The 18,817-nt window shown below is 44.7% G+C and overlaps 1 protein-coding gene across 2 annotated transcripts; it reads right to left on the reverse strand.

Moving 5' to 3' along the window:
* Positions 1–1,361: 1,361 nt before the first annotated feature.
* On the reverse strand, positions 1,362–18,515 carry LOC139567549 (centrosomal protein of 95 kDa-like). Of its 2 annotated transcripts, none has more exons than XM_071388896.1 (21): positions 18,218–18,515; positions 15,407–15,535; positions 14,996–15,103; positions 12,947–13,060; positions 11,865–11,982; positions 11,047–11,168; positions 9,066–9,301; positions 6,337–6,403; positions 6,108–6,175; positions 5,756–5,925; positions 5,400–5,529; positions 4,945–5,062; positions 4,493–4,677; positions 4,304–4,393; positions 3,953–4,106; positions 3,488–3,666; positions 3,183–3,257; positions 2,901–3,053; positions 2,469–2,615; positions 2,232–2,303; positions 1,362–2,065 (listed from the first exon to the last, which is right to left on the reverse strand). In XM_071388896.1, the coding sequence occupies exons 1-21, from the start codon at positions 18,240–18,242 to the stop codon at positions 1,889–1,891; spliced, it is 2,637 nt and encodes an 878-aa protein (XP_071244997.1). In that variant the 5' UTR covers positions 18,243–18,515; the 3' UTR covers positions 1,362–1,888. The 2 variants fall into 2 exon arrangements, with proteins under 2 accessions (XP_071244997.1, XP_071244996.1); XM_071388895.1 differs by having other exon boundaries at positions 5,400–5,532; positions 18,218–18,447.
* Between the last annotated feature and the right edge of the window lie 302 nt (positions 18,516–18,817).

Below are 18,817 nucleotides of genomic sequence, written 5' to 3' on the forward strand. Positions count from 1 at the left end.
CAAACTGGAAACACTTATCTCCCTCACTAGCTTTAAGCACCAGCTGTCAGAGCAGCTCACAGATTACTGCACCTGTACATAGCCCATCTATAACTTAGCCCAAACAACTACCTCTCCCCCTACTGTATTTATTTATCTATTTTGCTCCTTTGCACCCCATTATTTCTATCTCTACTTTGCACATTCTTCCACTGCAAATCTACCATTCCAGTGTTTTACTTGCGATATTGTATTTACTTCGCCACCATGGCCTTTTTTTTGCCTTCACCTCTCTTATCTCACCTCATTTGCTCACATTGTCTATAGACTTATTTTTCTACTGTATTATTGACTATGTTTGTTTTACTCCATGTGTAACTCTGTGTTGTTGTATGTGTCGAACTGCTTCAGGTCGCAATTGTAAATGAGAACTTGTTCTCAACTTGCCTACCTGGTTAAATACAGGTGAAATAAAAATAAATAGATAAAATAAAGTATGGCCTTGTAATTTGTAGGGATTGAGACGCAAACCAAATTGGATGACAAGGAAAGTCGCGTCAAATGTAACCTTTTGTGCTCCCTAGAATGTTTTAATCATATTACTTTTCCTGTTACCTTCAATTTAATTTGTAGACATTAGCATATGTTAAATATTCTAAGCCACAATCGGTAGTGACCATAAGTAATAACCTGGTAGGGCAATATTTTAACAGCCAGTTTAGTGTTTGTTCCCTACATATGTATCATTCCATTACATCATTTGATTTAACAAATGCAAATTGTAGTAAAAATCAAATCGGGACCTATAGGCTTATTAATCATTATGGCGCTCAAACTGTTACTTTGAAGACTTTGCACTTGCCATCACACAGCTTCATGATCAATGCAGGCAATTATGGTATATGTATTATACCCTACTAATTCTCTATATTATATAGGCAATAGACTTCCAACATTACCATTGATGAACTGAATGTGGCAACATTCAGAATGAATCAAACCACCTTGTGCCTTAAGGCTATTTTTCCATGAAATAAATAATGGGTACTGAACAGAGACAAATATGCATATGTTTTCATGGCCATCTTTCTATATTCTGAACCATTCTCCATAGTCTACATTCAAGGCTTGCGCTGATCAAACTCAAATGAAAAGATAACTTATTTAAAGGGATAGTTTTAGAGAAATAGAAAATCAAATCCCATGGGGTTTAATTCAAATGTATTCAGTGTGCCCTATTGAACAACGCCCACAACCCACCTTATACGCCTCCATACGTACGTCTGAATACCAACTACTGAGAAGTGCATAGGAAAGGCGTACATTTCCTAATTATGAATCCACCCCATTCATGCTACTTGGCCTTGTAAACTTAGGATGTCTTTTTAATAGGTCTGATTTGTTTATTAGTATGGTAGTTTAGTGGCAAAGGGAACTTTCAATGCCCTCTGGTGTTCAAAAAGCGTAAAAGGTTAGCTCAATTACCTAAAAACCAGACTAACAGGGCATTTACAGTACATTTAAATAAATCATTCAACATTGTTAAAAACGGTACGGGAGACAAATCCTGCATAGCATTAAAAGGAAGAGGGGGAAAAATCTTGTCCTGGCATGACATTCATAATTAGTGTTGCATCCAATTTTCACAATGGTCCCGTTTGGCTGTGAAAGACAATTTACTAAACTACTCATCTTTACCACATGACAAAATCAAAACGACAGCACACAAAATACACAGTGAGGGAGTCATTTTTTTGTTTTGTTTTTAACATTCTTAAATAATCAAGTATTTAAAACAATCGAGGAGTAGGACTCAGATCCGTTGGTTTTAGAGACTTTAGAGTTTGTTTTTAGCAGCCGAAGGAAAGTTAGCGGTAGGTAGCTATAGATTGCTAGCTCGTTAGCGGGGTCAGTGCTGATAGCTGGTGTTGTACTGGAAGGAAGCCATCTGCACGCGACCCCGTAACCTTTGGACCTCCAGGCCGTGGAAGTAGTCGTCGTCGTCGTCCTGGACGATAATCTTCTGCAGCTCGCCTATCTCCCTCTCCATCTTGGAGCGCAGCTCTCGCTTCATCTTCTGAAGGGCCTGCAGAGAGAAACGCTTTAATATCCTGACCCAATACTGTAGGACGTAGTAGTCACATGCTGAACCCTGAAGAAGTTCACTTGCCAAGTATCTCAAATCTCCCCAAAATTTGCAGACAAAGTACAGGCATATGTAGTAAATTGTGTATACATTAGCATGCATTTACCTTTTCTTGGGCCTTCTTCCGTACTTGGATATCCTGTCGCTCTATAGCGAGAGTCTCAGCCAACAATGAAAACTGAAAGAGTGCAGAATAGCGTGGAATTAGCTTTCAGCTGTCCCGTTCTTTCAGACGTAGGAACGGAGAAGATCAGGAAGCCGTTTCTTGGTCTTACTCTCCTACTACATCTGTAAGGTACGCGCGTGCGTGTTAATATGAAAGAGGGTCGTGTGTTGGTCCTACCTGGTCCTTGTAATAGTTCTCCATAGACTGGATCTGGTCTCTGTGTTTGTTCTGGTGCTCCTGGCGCTGCTCCTTGGCGTAGGCCCTCTGCTCTCGGAGACGAGCCTTCTGCACCTCCAAGCCCTCCTCAAACACCTGCTTAAACATCTGGAACACAACACACACACACACACAGTGTTATACAACCAATTAATAACCACTAAACAAACCACCATATCGTTACATGTGTTTGTATAGTCATTGTGTTCATGACCTGTTTACTTTTGACTTTATTTTACAATAGAACTTATTACATGACAATTGTGTAAAACCTTCCCTTAATACAAATACATGGATGAGAATGGAAAGTACTGTGAAGCGTTGAAACATGAAATTCTAGGAGCATCTAAACCGTGTTGGGTATCGAGGCGTAGCATGGCGTCACTAACTGACCCTCTCCTCTTTCGTGCGGGCCCTCATCATGCGCGCGCGGAGCTGGACGTGGTAGTCACTGTGGTACTTCTTGGCCCGGGCGATCTGCTGCCTCTGCTCCTTCAGACGGTTCTGAGTCGACTTCTGTTGCTGGATGCGCTCCTTAAAATCCCTCTGGAGGGGGGAGAGGAGCGAGATGGCTGTACAGTTAGAGGGGCTGTTTGTATTATTGCTTGCTGTGTGTGTTTGAGAAATAAGACTGGTAATGTGTGCTGAAGCTCGTGCATGTTTTGACCGGCTCACCAGGCGTCTGTTGTGTTCTTGCTCTTTGCGGATGATCTCCCCCAGCAGGTTGTGTCTCCTCTGAACCTCCTCCACCTGGAGAGAGAACATTGACGAGTTAACGGGAGGAGATCGATGTGGAAAAGCTGCACGGGTGAACCCTGGTCTCTGGGGTCATTGCCCAATCACAGGCTCCGCACTTAGACATCTGTGTTAACATTACAGAAAGGTAGGAGACTTGCAGAAATCCATCTGTCAAGCCAAGCTAAAACCTCACAGCTCTCCCTGTGGTTTATATGGTGGATAGTGTGTTATAGCGCCCCCACCTGGCTGGTGAGTTTAGTGCGTGGCCCCTGCCTCTGGTTGTCCAGGGAGAGGGAGGCGTTGAGGCGGTCCACCTGGCCCAGCTGCTGCTGCCACATCCTGCCCAGGGCGTGGGGCGAGAGGTGCAGGTGGGGGAACTCCTCCAGGAGCAGGGGGAGCAGGTCGTTGTCCTTCACCTTCACTGGAAAACGGAGAGAGAGAGAGAAGCACAAACGGTTAATATAGAGGGACAAATCCATACCGTGCACTTAGAGACTAATACGCAAATCCATATCAAGCTCTTTCTCCTCAGACATATGTAGTTCTGAAAGGATTGAGTAGATAGCCAGGTAGACATCCTCCATATTAGTTTCAGAGGCCAATGCTGCGTTTTTAGTTCAGGGCAAATGAAGGAGCAGTACTTAGATTAGATTGAGTTGATACTGTCTCCATCTCACTGGCAGAGACTCCAGCTTGGGGGGTCTTACTTGGTGGGGCTCTCCTGGTTTTGTCCTGTCGTCTGCGGCCCGGAGTTGGTTGTCTGGTCCTGGGAGAGCGGTGTTGGGCTGCTGTGGTGTACACTTGGGACGATTTGGGGGTTCGGGGAACATCTCTCAGTATGGCCTCTCTGTATTCCCTCTCCTACAGGGCAGAATCAAACATAGAACGTCTGCTGTAGATAATATTGGGGGGGACAGTCTTTCTATCACAGTCTCTGCCGGAGGGCTACTGTATACACAGTCACATGGTGTCTAATGCACACACCTCCCCAGGGCTACAATGAGTAGGTCTGATGCAGTTTACACACACACCACTCTCTCTCTCTCTCTCTCTCTCACCGCCTCCTGTGCTCTGGTTCGTTCCTTGGCCATAGCAGCCCGTTCTCTGTCCTCGTACACTTTCAGCTCCTCCTCATAGGCTTTTTCCAGCTAGAGAGAGATGTGTACACACCAACTACGTTAGACCGTTCAACTTGTCTCTTTTAAAAGGTGACAATCTTTATACTGAATATGGCAATTCCCTCTGACCTGGCTGTGTTTGTGTGGTAGATGGAGTTCTTGTCGGCCCGTACGGGCGGCGTGTCTCTGTGCGACCCCTCCGCTCACCGCCTCTCTCATGGCGCCCTCTAGCTGACCTGAGAGGGAGCGACGGGCCCGGGGAGGGGAGGGGGACAGGGAGCGGGTACAGGGAGCTGTGGGGGCTCGCGGCGTACCTGGGAGAAGGGTCAGAGGTTAAAGGTTAAAGCCGAGGAAATGTTAAAATCATAGAGTTGGTCAATAATGACTTATTATAGTTCTACATTCAGGCGAGTCAACTGTGTTGTTGGAGAGGTGTGGTGCATCTCAGAGTAGGAGTGCTGATCTAGGATCTGCCCATACAAATCGTATTCCTTATGATCTAAAAGGCTAAACTGATCCTAGATCTGAGATGCTGTATGAACACGGCCCCTGATGTGATTGAAGAGGTGGAGTGTATGTACCTGTTGGCCTCCTCGGGGGCCTGCGACACTCCATGACGCTGTCACTGTGGTGGGACTGTTTGTCCTCCTCTTTGACCTCGTCGGGCTCTCCGCTCTCTCCTAGCGCTCTCTTTAACATCTGACGAGTGGAAACACACACGTTAAATCTAGATGTACATTGCTGAGATGCCGGGGGTGACACAATCCCAGGTCCCGACGCCTTAGTTTTTCCCCCACACACACAATTTACCGGTGCGATTAATGGTCAGCCGTGGCGCATGCAAAGCGAAAGCACGTCGGGTGGGAAGGTTCTCCCGGTGAACGGGATTGTAAGGCATCCGACACGCGGTTAGACTGCTCCGAACGCGTCCCGTATCCCCGCAATGTAAATATAGCTTGACACACACAGTCACTGGGACTAACCAGTAAGGTCCACATAATGACAAGCGCGTCACTCACACGAGTGTACCACTCACCAGGTCCAGCTCCTCTAGGCGTCGGGACAGCTTCTCAGACATGTGGTGCAGCTCCTGTTCTGCCTTCCTGTTTCTCTGTCTACGCCAGGAGAGAGGCTCCTCACAATTCTCCTCCTCTAGTACCCTGCTACTGCTGACAGGAGAGAGGGGGACAGAGAGAGGGAGGGGGAAAGGGGGGCAAAAGGTAGAAAGAGAGGAAGAGCAGAGACAGAAAGGGCGAGGCAGGGAGGTGAATGTTAGATTGAGTGGCAGTGTGTAGGACCTCTGTGTGTAACTAACTTATGTTCATGTACATTGCTTTTCTCGCTATGCATCTACAATGCTATTCTAACCACCTCCCATTGTGTTGTTCTTACCTGATCCCCGTCCGCCCCCTGTGAACCCGACTGTCCTGCTGCGTGTAGGTCTCTTCCTCAACTTCCTCAGTGTCCAGTGGTGCCCTGTCCTTCAGCTCATCCTGCAGGGTGAGGAAATGAATGTCTGGCTGTGTCCGGAATAGAACCCTCCTGGGCCCCACACTGGTAGGCTATAGAGAAAGAGAGAAATTTGCGAAATATTCAAACAATTTAGTCATGAATTAGCTGTAAATTGGACATGCATTAGCAAATAATTAGATTGGAATTAGGCATGATGTAGACTTGAATTAGTCCTAATTTGAGGCATTGTAACTACAACAGTGTAGAGGGCGAGTGGTTTGTTATGCCTTACCTCCGGCTGCTCCTTGGCCTCCTCTAGCCTGACCTTGGTTTGACTGGACACAGACTTCTCACTCTCGACTACAAATGAAAAGCATGGAGGAGTAAGATCAATCAATCAAATTGATACATGGTTTTGAGGTGCTACACGTTTATTTCTGATGCATTGAACGTTGTGCAAAAATACGTCAGTTCAATGGCTACAGCCGTGCCATTCAGAGCAGTCCGTTCTGTGTCCTCACCAGGTGAGTGGTTGTGGGCTGGCGAGCGCACTCCATTGGTAACTGTGTCAGCCACTGGCCTTGGGGACTGAGAGAGAGAGAGAGAGAGGTCATTCATTAGTCAGAGAAAAGGGGACAGAGACAAAGGGGTGGATGCATTTCCACTTAGTGGGGGAGGGGGAAGAATTCACACTCAAATCACACTGTGATAAAAGAGAACCCAGCAAGAGTAGGAGTCTCAGAGGCTAGCTAGCGGATGCTAACGACATATCACACAAGAAATGCCTGACGTTAACTACCGCTACCAGTATAAACCATTGAAATACCAGTGTCACGGGTAGTCTAGCGGTTAAGGTCGCTGGTTCGAATCCCCAATCTGTCAATGTGCCCTTGAGAAAGACACCTAATCCTAATTGCGCCTGTAAGTCTGCTAAATGACTAAACTGTAAAGCAATGCTAAGAGAATACAGTAGTAGTAGTACACTGCCTTATTGCAGTGAATTCGAACGAGACACAGAAAGAATAGCAGTAGTGTGTGCAGGTCATTTTGGGTAAAAAATAGATTTTATTTCATCCATACAACAGCTCCTTACAATCACCCACAATGGTATGTGAGCTCATGGGGTATGGGTATATATAAAAACTTAGCAAAAAAAATTGACGAAAACAAATAACTTCACAGATCTTCATTGTAAAGGGTTTAAACACCGTTTCCCATGCTTGTTCAATGAACCATAAACAATTAATGAACATGCGCCTGTGGAACGGTCGTTAAGACACTAACAACTTACAGACGGTAGGCAATTAAGGTCACAGTTATGAAAACTTAGGACACTAAAGAGGCCTTTCTACTGACTCTGAAAAACACCAAAAGAAAGATGCCCAGGGTCCCTGCTCATCTGCGTGAACGTGCCTTAGGCATGCTGCAAGGAGGTATGAGGACTGCAGATGTGGCCAGGGCAATAGATTGCAATGTCCGTACTGTGAGACGCCTAAGACAGCGCTACAGGGAGACAGGATGGACAGCTGATTGTCCTCGCAGTGGCAGACCACGTGTAACAACACCTGCACAGGATCGGTACATCCGAACATCACACCTGCGGGACAGGTACAGGACGGCAACAACAACTGCCCAAGTTACACCATCAGTGCTCAGACTGTCCGCAATAGGCTGAGAGAGGCTGTAAGGCAGGTCCTCACCAGACATCACCGGCAACAACGTCGCCTATGGGCACAAACCCACCGTCGCTGGACCAGACAGGACTGACAAAAAGTGCTCTTTACTGACGAGTCACAGCTTTGTCTCACCAGGGGTGATGGTCAGATTCGCGTTTATCATCGAATGCATGAGCGTTACACCGAGGCCTGTACTCTGAAGCGGGATCGATTTGGAGGTGGAGGGTCCGCCATGGTATGGGGCGGTGTGTCACAGCATCATCGGACTGAGCTTGTTGTCATTGCAGGCAATCTCAACGCTGTGCGTTACAGGGAAGACACCCTCACGTGGTACCCTTCCTGCAGGCTCATCCTGACATGACCCTCCAGCATGACAATGCCACCAGCCATACTGCTTGTTCCGTGCGTGATTTCCTGCAAGACAGGAATGTCAGTGTTCTGCCATGGCCAGCGAAGAGCCCGGATCTCAATCCCATTGAGCACGTCTGGGACCTGTTGGATCGGAGGGTCAGGGCTAGGGCCATTCCCCCCAGAAATGTCTGGGAACTTGCAGGTGCCTTGTTGGAAGAGTGGGGTAACATCTCACAGCAAGAACTGGCAAATCTGGTGTTGTCCATGAGGAGGAGATGCACTGCAGTACTTAATGCAGCTGGTGGCCACACCAAATACTGATTGTTACTTTTGATTTTGACCCCCCCTTTGTTCAGGGAAACATTATTCAATTTCTGTTAGTCACATGTCTGTGGAACTTGTTCAGTTTGTGTCTCAGTTGTTGAATCTTGTTATGTACATAAAAATATTTACACATGTTAAGTTTGCTGAAAATAAATGCAGTTGACAGTGAGAGGACGTTTCTTTTTTTGCTGAGATGGATATATCTATCTATCTATATCCTGACTAACTGACTGGGCCTAGATCTTTGGTTGCGTCACTGGTCTGTTCCACTGATGCAGTCTTTCTTCCCAGTGGAGAGACTAGAAGGTGGAAACATTACATTCCTTCTAGGGTGGAAACTTGTGTTGGGTGGGGACATATGGCCCTGGGTCATATTGTAAATGACATGGGAATGTAGAACTGGTTCTCAGTCCGGTCTCTCCAACTCTAGATCCACTGCTGTCCAATTTCTCAGTCATAGTATTGGCTAGTCTTCAGACATAGTGAGTACCAGTTGGTAATGGAATAACAAGTGGAAAGTATTTGCCCCTGGTAGCGTGTCTGGACTTGCCAGAGGCATGCAGGTGGGATGTGACGTGATTCCCAGGTTAGGAGGTGTTGCCACCAGTAAACAGAGAGGAAGAACACATTGGAAAAGTGACTCCTGTGATGAGTCTCGTGGCCATTTTGGATGAGTCGGCATGAGTCAGCAACAGCTCATCCTTTGTCAGAGGAGGAAGGAAGCTACAGTTCTATAAACTGTACTTGGCTGAGGTCACTTCAGAACGTGTTTCAGAACACAGTCGTTTGCTGAGAGCTTTGAAAAACTGATTACAATGTGTCTTCGGAAAGTTGATACTGTGTTAAAAAGCGTCATTTGAATGGACTCAGCATGGATATATTTGACTAGATGGACATACCTCTGAGGTGCCAGTGGGTGCCCCCTGCTCCACTGCGGCCCCGCTGCCGAGCCCGTTGGCTGGGGGAGACTGGCTACCCGAGTGGGGAGCTCTGTCGGGCCTGTGGGGGGTGGTCTGGTAGGGGGGCTGCAGGGGGATGGCCGAGCGCAGGGGCTCCCTCAGTAGAGTGGCCTGGGTGCCTGGGGTTCCCGGGGCACCCGTGGTGCTGGGGCCCGGAGCTTGGGAAGAGGCTTCCACTGTTAGGGAGGGGTAAAATAGGTAGCTGTTAGAGGTGTAGATTTTGTAGGCAATGTATTGTAGGAGTATGTGTACACTGTTCAGTACTGTAGTTCCCATGGTTAACAGATGCTATGGCTATTCGTGTCATGTTATAATAGTGTTATGCAGGCTGTTTGAACAAAGGTTCAAGTAAAATATTATTTTTGTTTCTATACAATCAGATTTGCCTCAACTGGTTCACTGTTCTTTAAGTAGCCTACAGTTCTGAATTATTTTCTCAGATACGGTTCTGTACTCCTAGCTATCGATGCCTTGCCAATAACCCTGGCATTGTCTAGCGAATATACACAAGATCCATACAACGGAGCAAAGACAAGTATACGGGCCATTCATATTCTAACTAACTAAACCGTTGTTGAAGACTATCATTAAAACCAAAAGGTAGGGACTCATGAGAAGGACTTCGTGGAAACTAATGAGAGGACAGGGGCTTGTAAAAAGGAAAAGGTGACATAATCCTAGTTGTTTTTTTATACTTCCACTTGAGGAAAAACCTACCCCCTGACCACATAACATTCCACACTGTCTCCATAAAGAATTCCATAGGAAAGAGAGCAAAAAAAAGACTGGAAAGACTGGATACCTCATCAGCATCATGTGCTGTTTGATAAGCGAAAGGTGGATGAAGTTTGCTGACAACAACGGTGGTAAGACTGATCACCGACAACGAGGCAGCCTATTTTATTTCACCTTTATTTAACCAGGTAGGCCAGTTGAGAACACGTTCTCGTTTACAACTGCGACCTGACCAAGATAAAGCAGTGCAACAAAAACAGAGTTACACATAAACAAACGTACAGTCAATAACACAATAGAAAAACCTATGTACAAAATCTATAGGGAGGATGTCAGAGACCTGGCGGTGTGGTGCAAGGACAACAACCTCTCTGAAAAGATTTGGCATGGGCCCTCAGATCCTCAAAAAGTTATAAGGCTGCACCATTGAGAGCATCTTGACTGGCTGCATCACCGCTTGTTACACCAACTGCAAGACACCAGACCGCAAGGCGCTACAGAGGGTGGTGAGTCCTACCCAGTACATCATTGGGGCCGAGCTCCCTGCCATCCAGGACCTGTATACCAGGCGGTGTTGGACGAAGACCCCAAAAAATAGCTAATCAAATATCTACCAGGACTTCCTGCATTGACCTTTTTTTGCACCAACTCTCTTGTACCGACTCTACCCACACACACTGACACCCCAACACACACACACACACACACACCCATACGTTGCTGCTACTGTCTATTATCTATCCTATTGCCAAGTCACTTGACCCCTACCTATATGTACATAGCTACCTCAATTAGCTACATCGCTAAATGCCTTGAGCAAGGCACTTAACCCCTAAGTCGCTCTGGATAAGGGCGTCTGAATGTCATGTAAATGTAATGACCTCGTACCCCTACACATCAACTCGGTACAGGTACTCCCTGTATATAGCCATGTTCTTTTTACTCGTTATTGTTATTCATTGGGTATGTATTCCTTGTGTTACTATTTCTATCTTTAACTCTGCATTGTTGGAAAAGGACCCGTCAGTAAGCATTTCACTGTTACTCTACACCGGTTGTGTACGAAGCATGTGACAAATAAAATGGGATTTGAGCCCAAATGTAAATACAGAAAGACAGAGGAAAGCTTTTTCCTTTTTCAGCATTCTATGCCATGGGCCAGGAACAAGCTCTTGGTTCCGCCTACCTTCTTGTTTGGCCGTGAACGTGCGGGCGGAGTCTCCCAGGAGGATAAGCTCATTGGTCGAGCCCGTCTCCTCTGCATTCCAAGAGTGGAGGGAATGCTTGCTGCTAGACTGGACGGCAGAGCTGGAAGATAAAAGAAACATCGTAAAGTTACCGATGTATCACTATCAAAGTAAATCAAAGGAAAGACCACGCAAACAGTTCAATGGAAGTGCATCGGTGTGTCTGGTTTGTGTGACACCAGTTAGTTAGAACAAGTACAACTTGCACTTATTCAAAACAATGCATCGGGTTTCCTGGTTTAGGAACAGAGGTTTACCTCACCCACAATGACTCATTCAGCTTTGTTGACTTTCCAGCCAGCCTTTCTGTGCGACAGCCAACGGAACAGGCTGAGTAGACATAGTGATGTCACAGATGTTTGTGTTCCGTGTCCAACCTTTGCATTCGCCGTTACTGTTGACATTGGTGTTGTGCTCCCTGACTGGCTGTTGTGTCAATACGATGAACCGACTTCACGTACACAATGATGACATTTGAAGTGGTCCTGTCTGGTGCAGTTGCTAGAGCATGACATTTGCAATGCCAGGGTAGTGGGATCGATTCCCAAGGCCACCCATATGAAAAATGTATGCATGCATGACTAAGTCGCTTTGGATAAAAGTGTCTGCTAAATGGCATATATAAGTGTCTTGTCTCGTGATGTGGTGTCTTTAGTTGTATCAACAGAACTGGAAGCCTGCTTGAACACGGAACTGAATTTGAAACCATGGAAATGTACAAAGAACCTGTAGCGTGGAATATCTTGAAAACACTCACTGCACACTAGAATACTGGGAGGATCTCTCCATTAGGGCCTCCTGTTCCTCTGTCTGGGGGACCACTGGCCCTGTAGGGAGGGGGGCATCCTCAACAGGAACACCGTTTGGTTCCTTGTCTGGAGGGAGGAAAGGGGGAGGGTTGAAGAAGATAAGGGTGATTACAGCGTGACGCAATGTGGTGAAGTTGACAGGCTCCTGCTGTGATGCAATGACGAAACGAACAAGCTACCAGTCGACTTTCAGACTACCAACCAGTCCGTAATTATACAAATATTTAAGTCACATTAAAAGGACTCGGTCAGAGTAGTAGAATAAGCACTCGGAACATAGCCATCCATAGACATTGGAGCTCATAGACAATGATCCAACCCCATTTCCGAAAGCTGAAGTGAAACAAGCAACTGCTCTAGCCATGTCATTGTGAAAGTGCATCGAAGAGTTCATTGAGTGTGACAGTAACATTATCTGTAGTGACTCATGCATAGCCTATCCCAGTAATTGGAAATATAAAGAGGTTTAAACTAGAGCCCGGCGATATGTTATTCTGGGTCCGATGGCGGGTTAGATTTTTTGCGGGGTACAAAATTTACTGATACCAATGTATCTGCCGATATACTGTTTTATGCCTGGAAAATTAAAAAGTGTAATTTCCCCACACTGTATTCGCATAAAATGCTACTCAAAAGAACAATTGTCCAAGAAATATGGTTCAAATGTCGATTTCTTACATTGTGAAATGAATGACAATGAGAATGGCTGCAAGTGTTAAGGTAAGCATGAGAGTCCCTTTTTTCATCCTATAGATTGAAAAATCGGTTATCGGTGGATTATCAGCCAATACTTCACAGCTCCTTTTGGACTCACGCCAAGTCACCAACCAGTGACACTCAGTGACACAAATAAGGTTTGAGGGAGATGGTGTGATATGAGATCAGGAAGAACAGGGGTGATATCAGGTCAGGAAGAACAGCTGTATGTTTAGGTATGTTTCCAGGCAGGTCTTCTGACCTCAATAAGACTTCCTGGTTAAATAAAGGTTAGCCTAAATATAACAGTTGAGAGGGTAATTTTTTTGTCTACCTCCATTTTGCGACTCCTCTTCACTGATCTGCTCGGTGAGATACTCAAGCAGCCCGTCAAAGATCTCCAACAGGTTCTTGATGGACTCCTTGTCCCCTCGTACAATGTTCTCGCCTAGAGCCGGGGGAAAAACCCATTAGGACAAGCGATGAATCAGTGGAACTATAATCAACACCACATTGTTGTCCTTTTAATAGAACCAACTAGTCTGCATCTATTTACGGTTAATTTTCCTAAACAAAGAGGGTTGTGTTTGCTCTGAACAAGGCTGTGCTTTGAAATCTAAAACAGCAATTTAACCAGAGACCCTCTGGTTGTAGCTAAATAGATCACTTGATTTTCTTTCAGCATTCATCATCGGTTCTCTCTGATACCGCACGGCAAGCAGTACCGATGCACCAAGTCTGGAACCAACAGGACCCTGAACAGCTTCTACCCCCATGCCATAAGACTAGGGCTGGGCGATATGGCCAAAATATTATATCACTGTATTTTTATTTTATTTTTTAATGACGGTATTTGAGGTTTTTTAATAATAAAAGCTATACATTTGCTTTATGAGTAGTGTGTGACCCTAGGGTGGCAACACATACATTCTAAGTGATTTCAATGGGTCTTTCTCCATTCTGATTGTTTTATACTGTTCAATTCAACTTAAACCCCCGACAAATTATCATTTTCATAAATTTCTGCATTTAAATCATTTCCACGCTGCCACGTAGGGCTGCACGATATGGGCAAGTAATCTGGGCCTTATTTTTAACCAAATGCTGCAATTTCACTTGCGATTTGGAGCAAAACACTTGGGTTAACTGTTGGAATCATGGGAATAGAAAGTCTATTATAATTATATAGTTGGAATATAATAGTGGGCACTTTTAATACAATGTTGTTTGACATGACAACGAATGAAAATGCCAGGGAGGAGTTATTGTGACAGGGTAAAAACTAAATGTGTTGATAGGTGTTTCCTAGGGGACCCTATAATGTTTGGCAACATTGAATGTTCTCTTATTCTTGCTTTGCGTTTACCTCTTTAATTTAGAAGACACTGTTGCACAAACATGCTGATATAGCTCTACACAACCCCTGGTATTATCAGGCTGTATAGCCAATTACGCATGCTCTTACTCAGTACATTTATTAGCTAGCTAACAATCAGCGGCTAACAAGATTTAGGAACAACGTGCTAAGAAAATACAAACTAGCTGTTTGCAGATGTAAGAAACACAAGCTAATAGTGTAATTATAGAATGCTAGTAGATTTATATTAAGAAGCAAAGTGCCCACTGCATCGTTGTCATCAACAGTGTTTCATATTGACCATGCAGACTGAACGCAAGTGTCTCTTGTTTGACGAACATCAAATGCGCTCCTTTAGTTACAGGGGGCGTGGCTAGGTCTGTGTGGAAAGCGGCATAGAGAGAGTGGAGAGAGATGACTCAAGTAGAGAAGTAAACTATAAAAATGGACGTTACACGCTGCGTGTCACATTTAACAAACCAAACATTCAAATACCGGAATAGAAGGTAAAGTAAAAACCTAAACCGGTCCGTGCATCAATACCGGTATATCGCAAAACGGTATACCGCCCAGCCCTACATACGACTGCTAAATAGTTAGCTATTGGTTACTATTTAGTTATCTGCATTTACCCTTTTTGCACTAACTCTTTTGACTCATCACATACACTGCTGTTACTGTTTTACCTATCCTGTTGCCTAGACACTTTATCCCTACCTATATGTACACATCTACCTCAATTACCTCGTATCCCTGCACAACAACTCAGTACTGGTACCCCATGTATATAGCCAAGTTATCATTACTTATTGTTTATTTATTCCTTATTTTTATTTTATTTCTCTGCATTGTTTGGAAGTAAGTATTTCACGGTTAGCCTACACCTGTTTACGAAGCATGTGACAAATAACATTTGACTTGATCAGATGATGAATGACTGAATAGCTAGTGAATACCTAGGGAATAAAGGAGTAGTTACTAGTTAATTAACTAGTGAATAGTGAGTCAAGAGTAAGAGCTGCTCACCTGTGATGTGTGAAAGGCTGATCTGAAGGTAATCCAGAGCCAGGGAGTCGATCACAGACTGGATGTTGTGGACATCATCCTCCTGACTGCTCGGGGCGGCGATGTAGTCTACACACACACACGGTTCCAAATCACAGCCTCTTGTGCACATTGGCAACTTACTAGCTCATTGACAAACACAGCCTTGTGTTGGCAGGTTTGACGATCATAAGTAGCACTGTGTGGCATTCTTGAAATTCTAAGAATAGTCTCCTCTAAAGCACTCAGTTGTTGGCCTAAACGGCATGCAGCGTAGAAGCTTTAAAAAAAAATCTAAACATGAACTAACATGGGACAGTTGATAGGTCTCAAAAAACACATAGTGCTCTTTTGGTGGGCATGTTTATTGTGTCATGTTTGGTGTAAACTTACCTGGGACTTTCTCCCCCAAGATGGCCTCATACAAAGCGGCAAAAACATTGGCATTACAGTCTGTCACCTTCTTCAGTCTTAGGTTAATGTGACACTTGCTAAGGATATCATTCGCCACGTCCACCCAATCTGTAAAAAGGGACATTACAAACATAATGCAGACCTTGAATTTATGAATAAAGTGCATAGTGTAGATCATACTTCCTGGAGCAGTTATGAACTAGGCTACATTAAAAACTAAAAAGTGGCAGTAATAACACCTCTCCTGAAAAAGCCAAACCTTGACCCGGAAAAATGTCAAACTACCGGCTTATATCGAATCTCCCATTCCTCTCAAAATGTTTTGACAAAGCTGTTGAGCAGAAACTCGCTGCCTTCCTGAAGCCAGATAATGTATTCAAAACGCTCCAGTCTGGTTGTATACCCCATCATAGTACTGAGACTGCATTGTGAAGGTGGTAAATTACCTTTTAATGGCATCAGACCAAGTATCTTTCCTCGTGCTCCTAGATCTTAGTGCCGCTTTTGACACAATCAATCAGCACATTATTTTGGAGAGATTGGAAACCCCAATTGGTCTACACGGACAAGTTTGTGTCTGGTTTAGATCTTATCTGTTGGAAAGATATCAGTTTGTCTCTGTGGGATGGTTTGTCCTTACATTGACAAATCAATGTAAGTTTCGGTGTTCCTCAAGATTCTGTTTTAGGACCACCATTGTTTTCATTATATATTCTATATTCTGTCTGTGTTTCAGACATAAGGAAGTGGATGGCGGCAAATGTTTTACTTTTAAACTTGGAAAAAACAGATGTTAGTTCTAGGACCCAAGACATCTGCTGTTTGATTTTACAATTAATCTTGATGGTTGTACAGTCGTCTCAAATAAAACTGTGAAGGACCTCTGCGTTACTCTGGACACCGATCTCTCTTTTGAGACGAACATATCAAGAATATTTCAAGGGCAGCTTCTTTCCATCTTCGTAACATTGCAAAAATCAAACTTTTTGAAAAAAAATTATGCAGATAAGCTAATCCATGCTTTTGTCACTTCCAGTTTAAGACTACTATAATGCTCTACTCTCCGGCTAACCAGATAAAGCACCAAATAAACTTCAGTTAGTGTTAAATACAGCTGCTAGAATCTTGACTAGAACCAAAAAATGTGATCATATTACTCCAATTCTAGCCTCTCTACACTGGCTTCCTGTTAACGTTAGGGCTGATTTCAAGGTTTTACTGTTAACCTACAAAGCATTACATGGACTTGCTACATGGACCTGCTCCTACCTACGGTCAAAAGTCACAGGCCTTCTTATTGTCCCTAGAATTTCTAAGCAAACAGCTGGAGGCAGGCTTTCTCCTAAAGAGCTCCATTTTTATGGAATGGTCTGCCTATCATTGTGAGCGACGCAGACTCCGTCTCGACCTTGAAGTCTTTACTTAAGACTCATCTTCAGGCCCTATGATTGAGTGTAGTCTGGCCCAGGGGTGTGAAGGTGAACGGCAAGGCACTGGAGTGACGAACCGCCTTGCTGTCCATGCCTGGCCGGCTCCCCTCTGGGATTCTCTGCCTCTGAAACTATTGGGGCTGTGTCACTGGCTTACTAGTGCTCTTCCATGCCGTCCCTAGGAGGGGTGCGTCACGTCGTGCGAGGCTTTTTCCGCTTTACTCAACTTGAGTGGGTTGAGTCACTAACGTGACCTTCCTGTCCGGTTTTGCACCCCCCTCGGGCTTGGGCCGTGGAGGAGATCTTTGTGGGCTATACTCGGCCTTGGCTCAGGGTAGTAAGTTAGTGGTCTGTTGATATCCCTCTAGTAGTGTGGGGGCTGTGCTATGGCAAAGTAGGCCCTGTCCGGGGGTATCATGTCCAGTGTCCCCCGACCCAACCTCCATTATCTATGCTGCAATAGTCTATGTGTCGGGGGACTAGGGTCAGTCTGTCCTGTCTGGTGAAATTCTCCTATCTTATCTGGTGTTCTGTGTGAATTTAAGTAAATCTCCCCTCACGAACAACCTGAGCCCTAGGACACTGCCTCAGGACTACCTGGCCAAATGACTCCTAGCTGCCGCTGTCCCCAGTCCATGTGGTCGTGATGTTGCTCCAGCTTCAACTGTTCTGCCTGTGGCTATGGATCCCTAATCTGTTCAATTGACGTGCTACCTTGTCCCAGACCTGCTGTTTTTGACCCTTTCTCCAGAAGAAGACTGGCCACCCCTTTGAGCCTGGTTCCTCTCTAGGTTTCTTCCTAGGTATCTGCCTTTCTAGGGTGTTTTTCCCTTGCCACCGTGCTTCTACATCTGCATTGCTTACTGTTTGGGGTTTAGGCTGGGTTTCTGTATAAGCACTGTGTGACAACAGCTAATGTAAAAAAGGACTTTATAAATAAATGTGATTTGATTCAGTTTGTTGACAGACGTTGACAAAAATGCACAACAAAACTACTCAGTTGGTGGCAACCATCCCAACATGATTGTTGACATACTGGCGGGTAATTTGGGGGCATGCGCGGGCAGAAGGCAGGCACAGTATGTTAGCTAACGTTAGAAATGTTAGCAACACCAACTACAGTGTGGTATGCCAGCTAACGTTAATATTAATGCAAAGAACACTACTGTAGTTGGCAAACTGGCTATGTATGTTACAGTAGCTAGATAGCTAGGTTCGCGAAAAGTACTGAATAACTCCTTAAATAACCTAATATGTAGTTATTATCCTGATTGGTATCGCTAGCTACCAAACACAGTAACCACCAAGTTAGGTGCTATTTCTTCTTAGTTAATTTACTAACTAACAATCGTTAGCTTACCTCGCTCATCTTCTTGGGTTCCCATTCGGCATTAACTAGCAAGCTAGCCAGATTGCTAGCTGTGTGGTAGTCAGCCGAGCTGGCAACAACGAAAGTGAAGCAATTAGCAACAATACTGTCTCCCTTGACCTCTGAAAAGAAGAACTAGCATTGCTAGCTAGTAGCAGTACGTTTTCCAAATGTCGATGTTAGTCACTCACTGATTAACCTTCATAATGAGAACGGAAATTAAAAGGGTGCCGGCTGCCAACCAGAAAGTAATCGACATTTTAAAATGCAAGTGTTTTCTGATTGGGTGGTAAACGGTTTTCACTAGTTACCCTAGACACAAAGTCAAAATGTATATATTGTAAAAATTCATGAAAACTAAAATGTGCTTTTTGGTCTTAATTTGATGTTTGAGTCGGAAATGAGCTTAGCAGTGTGGTCAATGTTAGGGTTACGTTTAAAATCACATTTTAAGAAAATGCATTGTAGAAATAGGCGGGATTTATGACTTTGTGGCTGTGGTAACTAGTGACAACCATGGTAAACTGGCACTTTGTTTCCGGAAGTAGTTTATGAATGTTCGGGAAAATTGGTTCCTTGTACTCTTTTCTC

Source organism: Salvelinus alpinus, chromosome 2, assembly GCF_045679555.1.
Source record: "Salvelinus alpinus chromosome 2, SLU_Salpinus.1, whole genome shotgun sequence".
NCBI classification, from domain to species: Eukaryota; Metazoa; Chordata; class Actinopteri; order Salmoniformes; family Salmonidae; genus Salvelinus; species Salvelinus alpinus.

What these genes read in the sequence shown, in the direction of transcription:
- LOC139567549 (XM_071388895.1), bottom strand. Translation starts at nt 18,242, where the DNA reads ATGGGAACCCAAGAAGATGAGCGAG. An exon ending in TCCCAGTATTCTAGTGTGCA is followed by an intron (nt 11,169 to 11,864) that starts GTGAGTGTTTTC and finishes TTTATCTTCCAG; the next exon opens with CTCTGCCGTCCAGTCTAGCA. An exon ending in TACCACACAAACACAGCCAG is followed by an intron (nt 4,394 to 4,492) that starts GTCAGAGGGAAT and finishes ATCTCTCTCTAG; the next exon opens with CTGGAAAAAGCCTATGAGGA.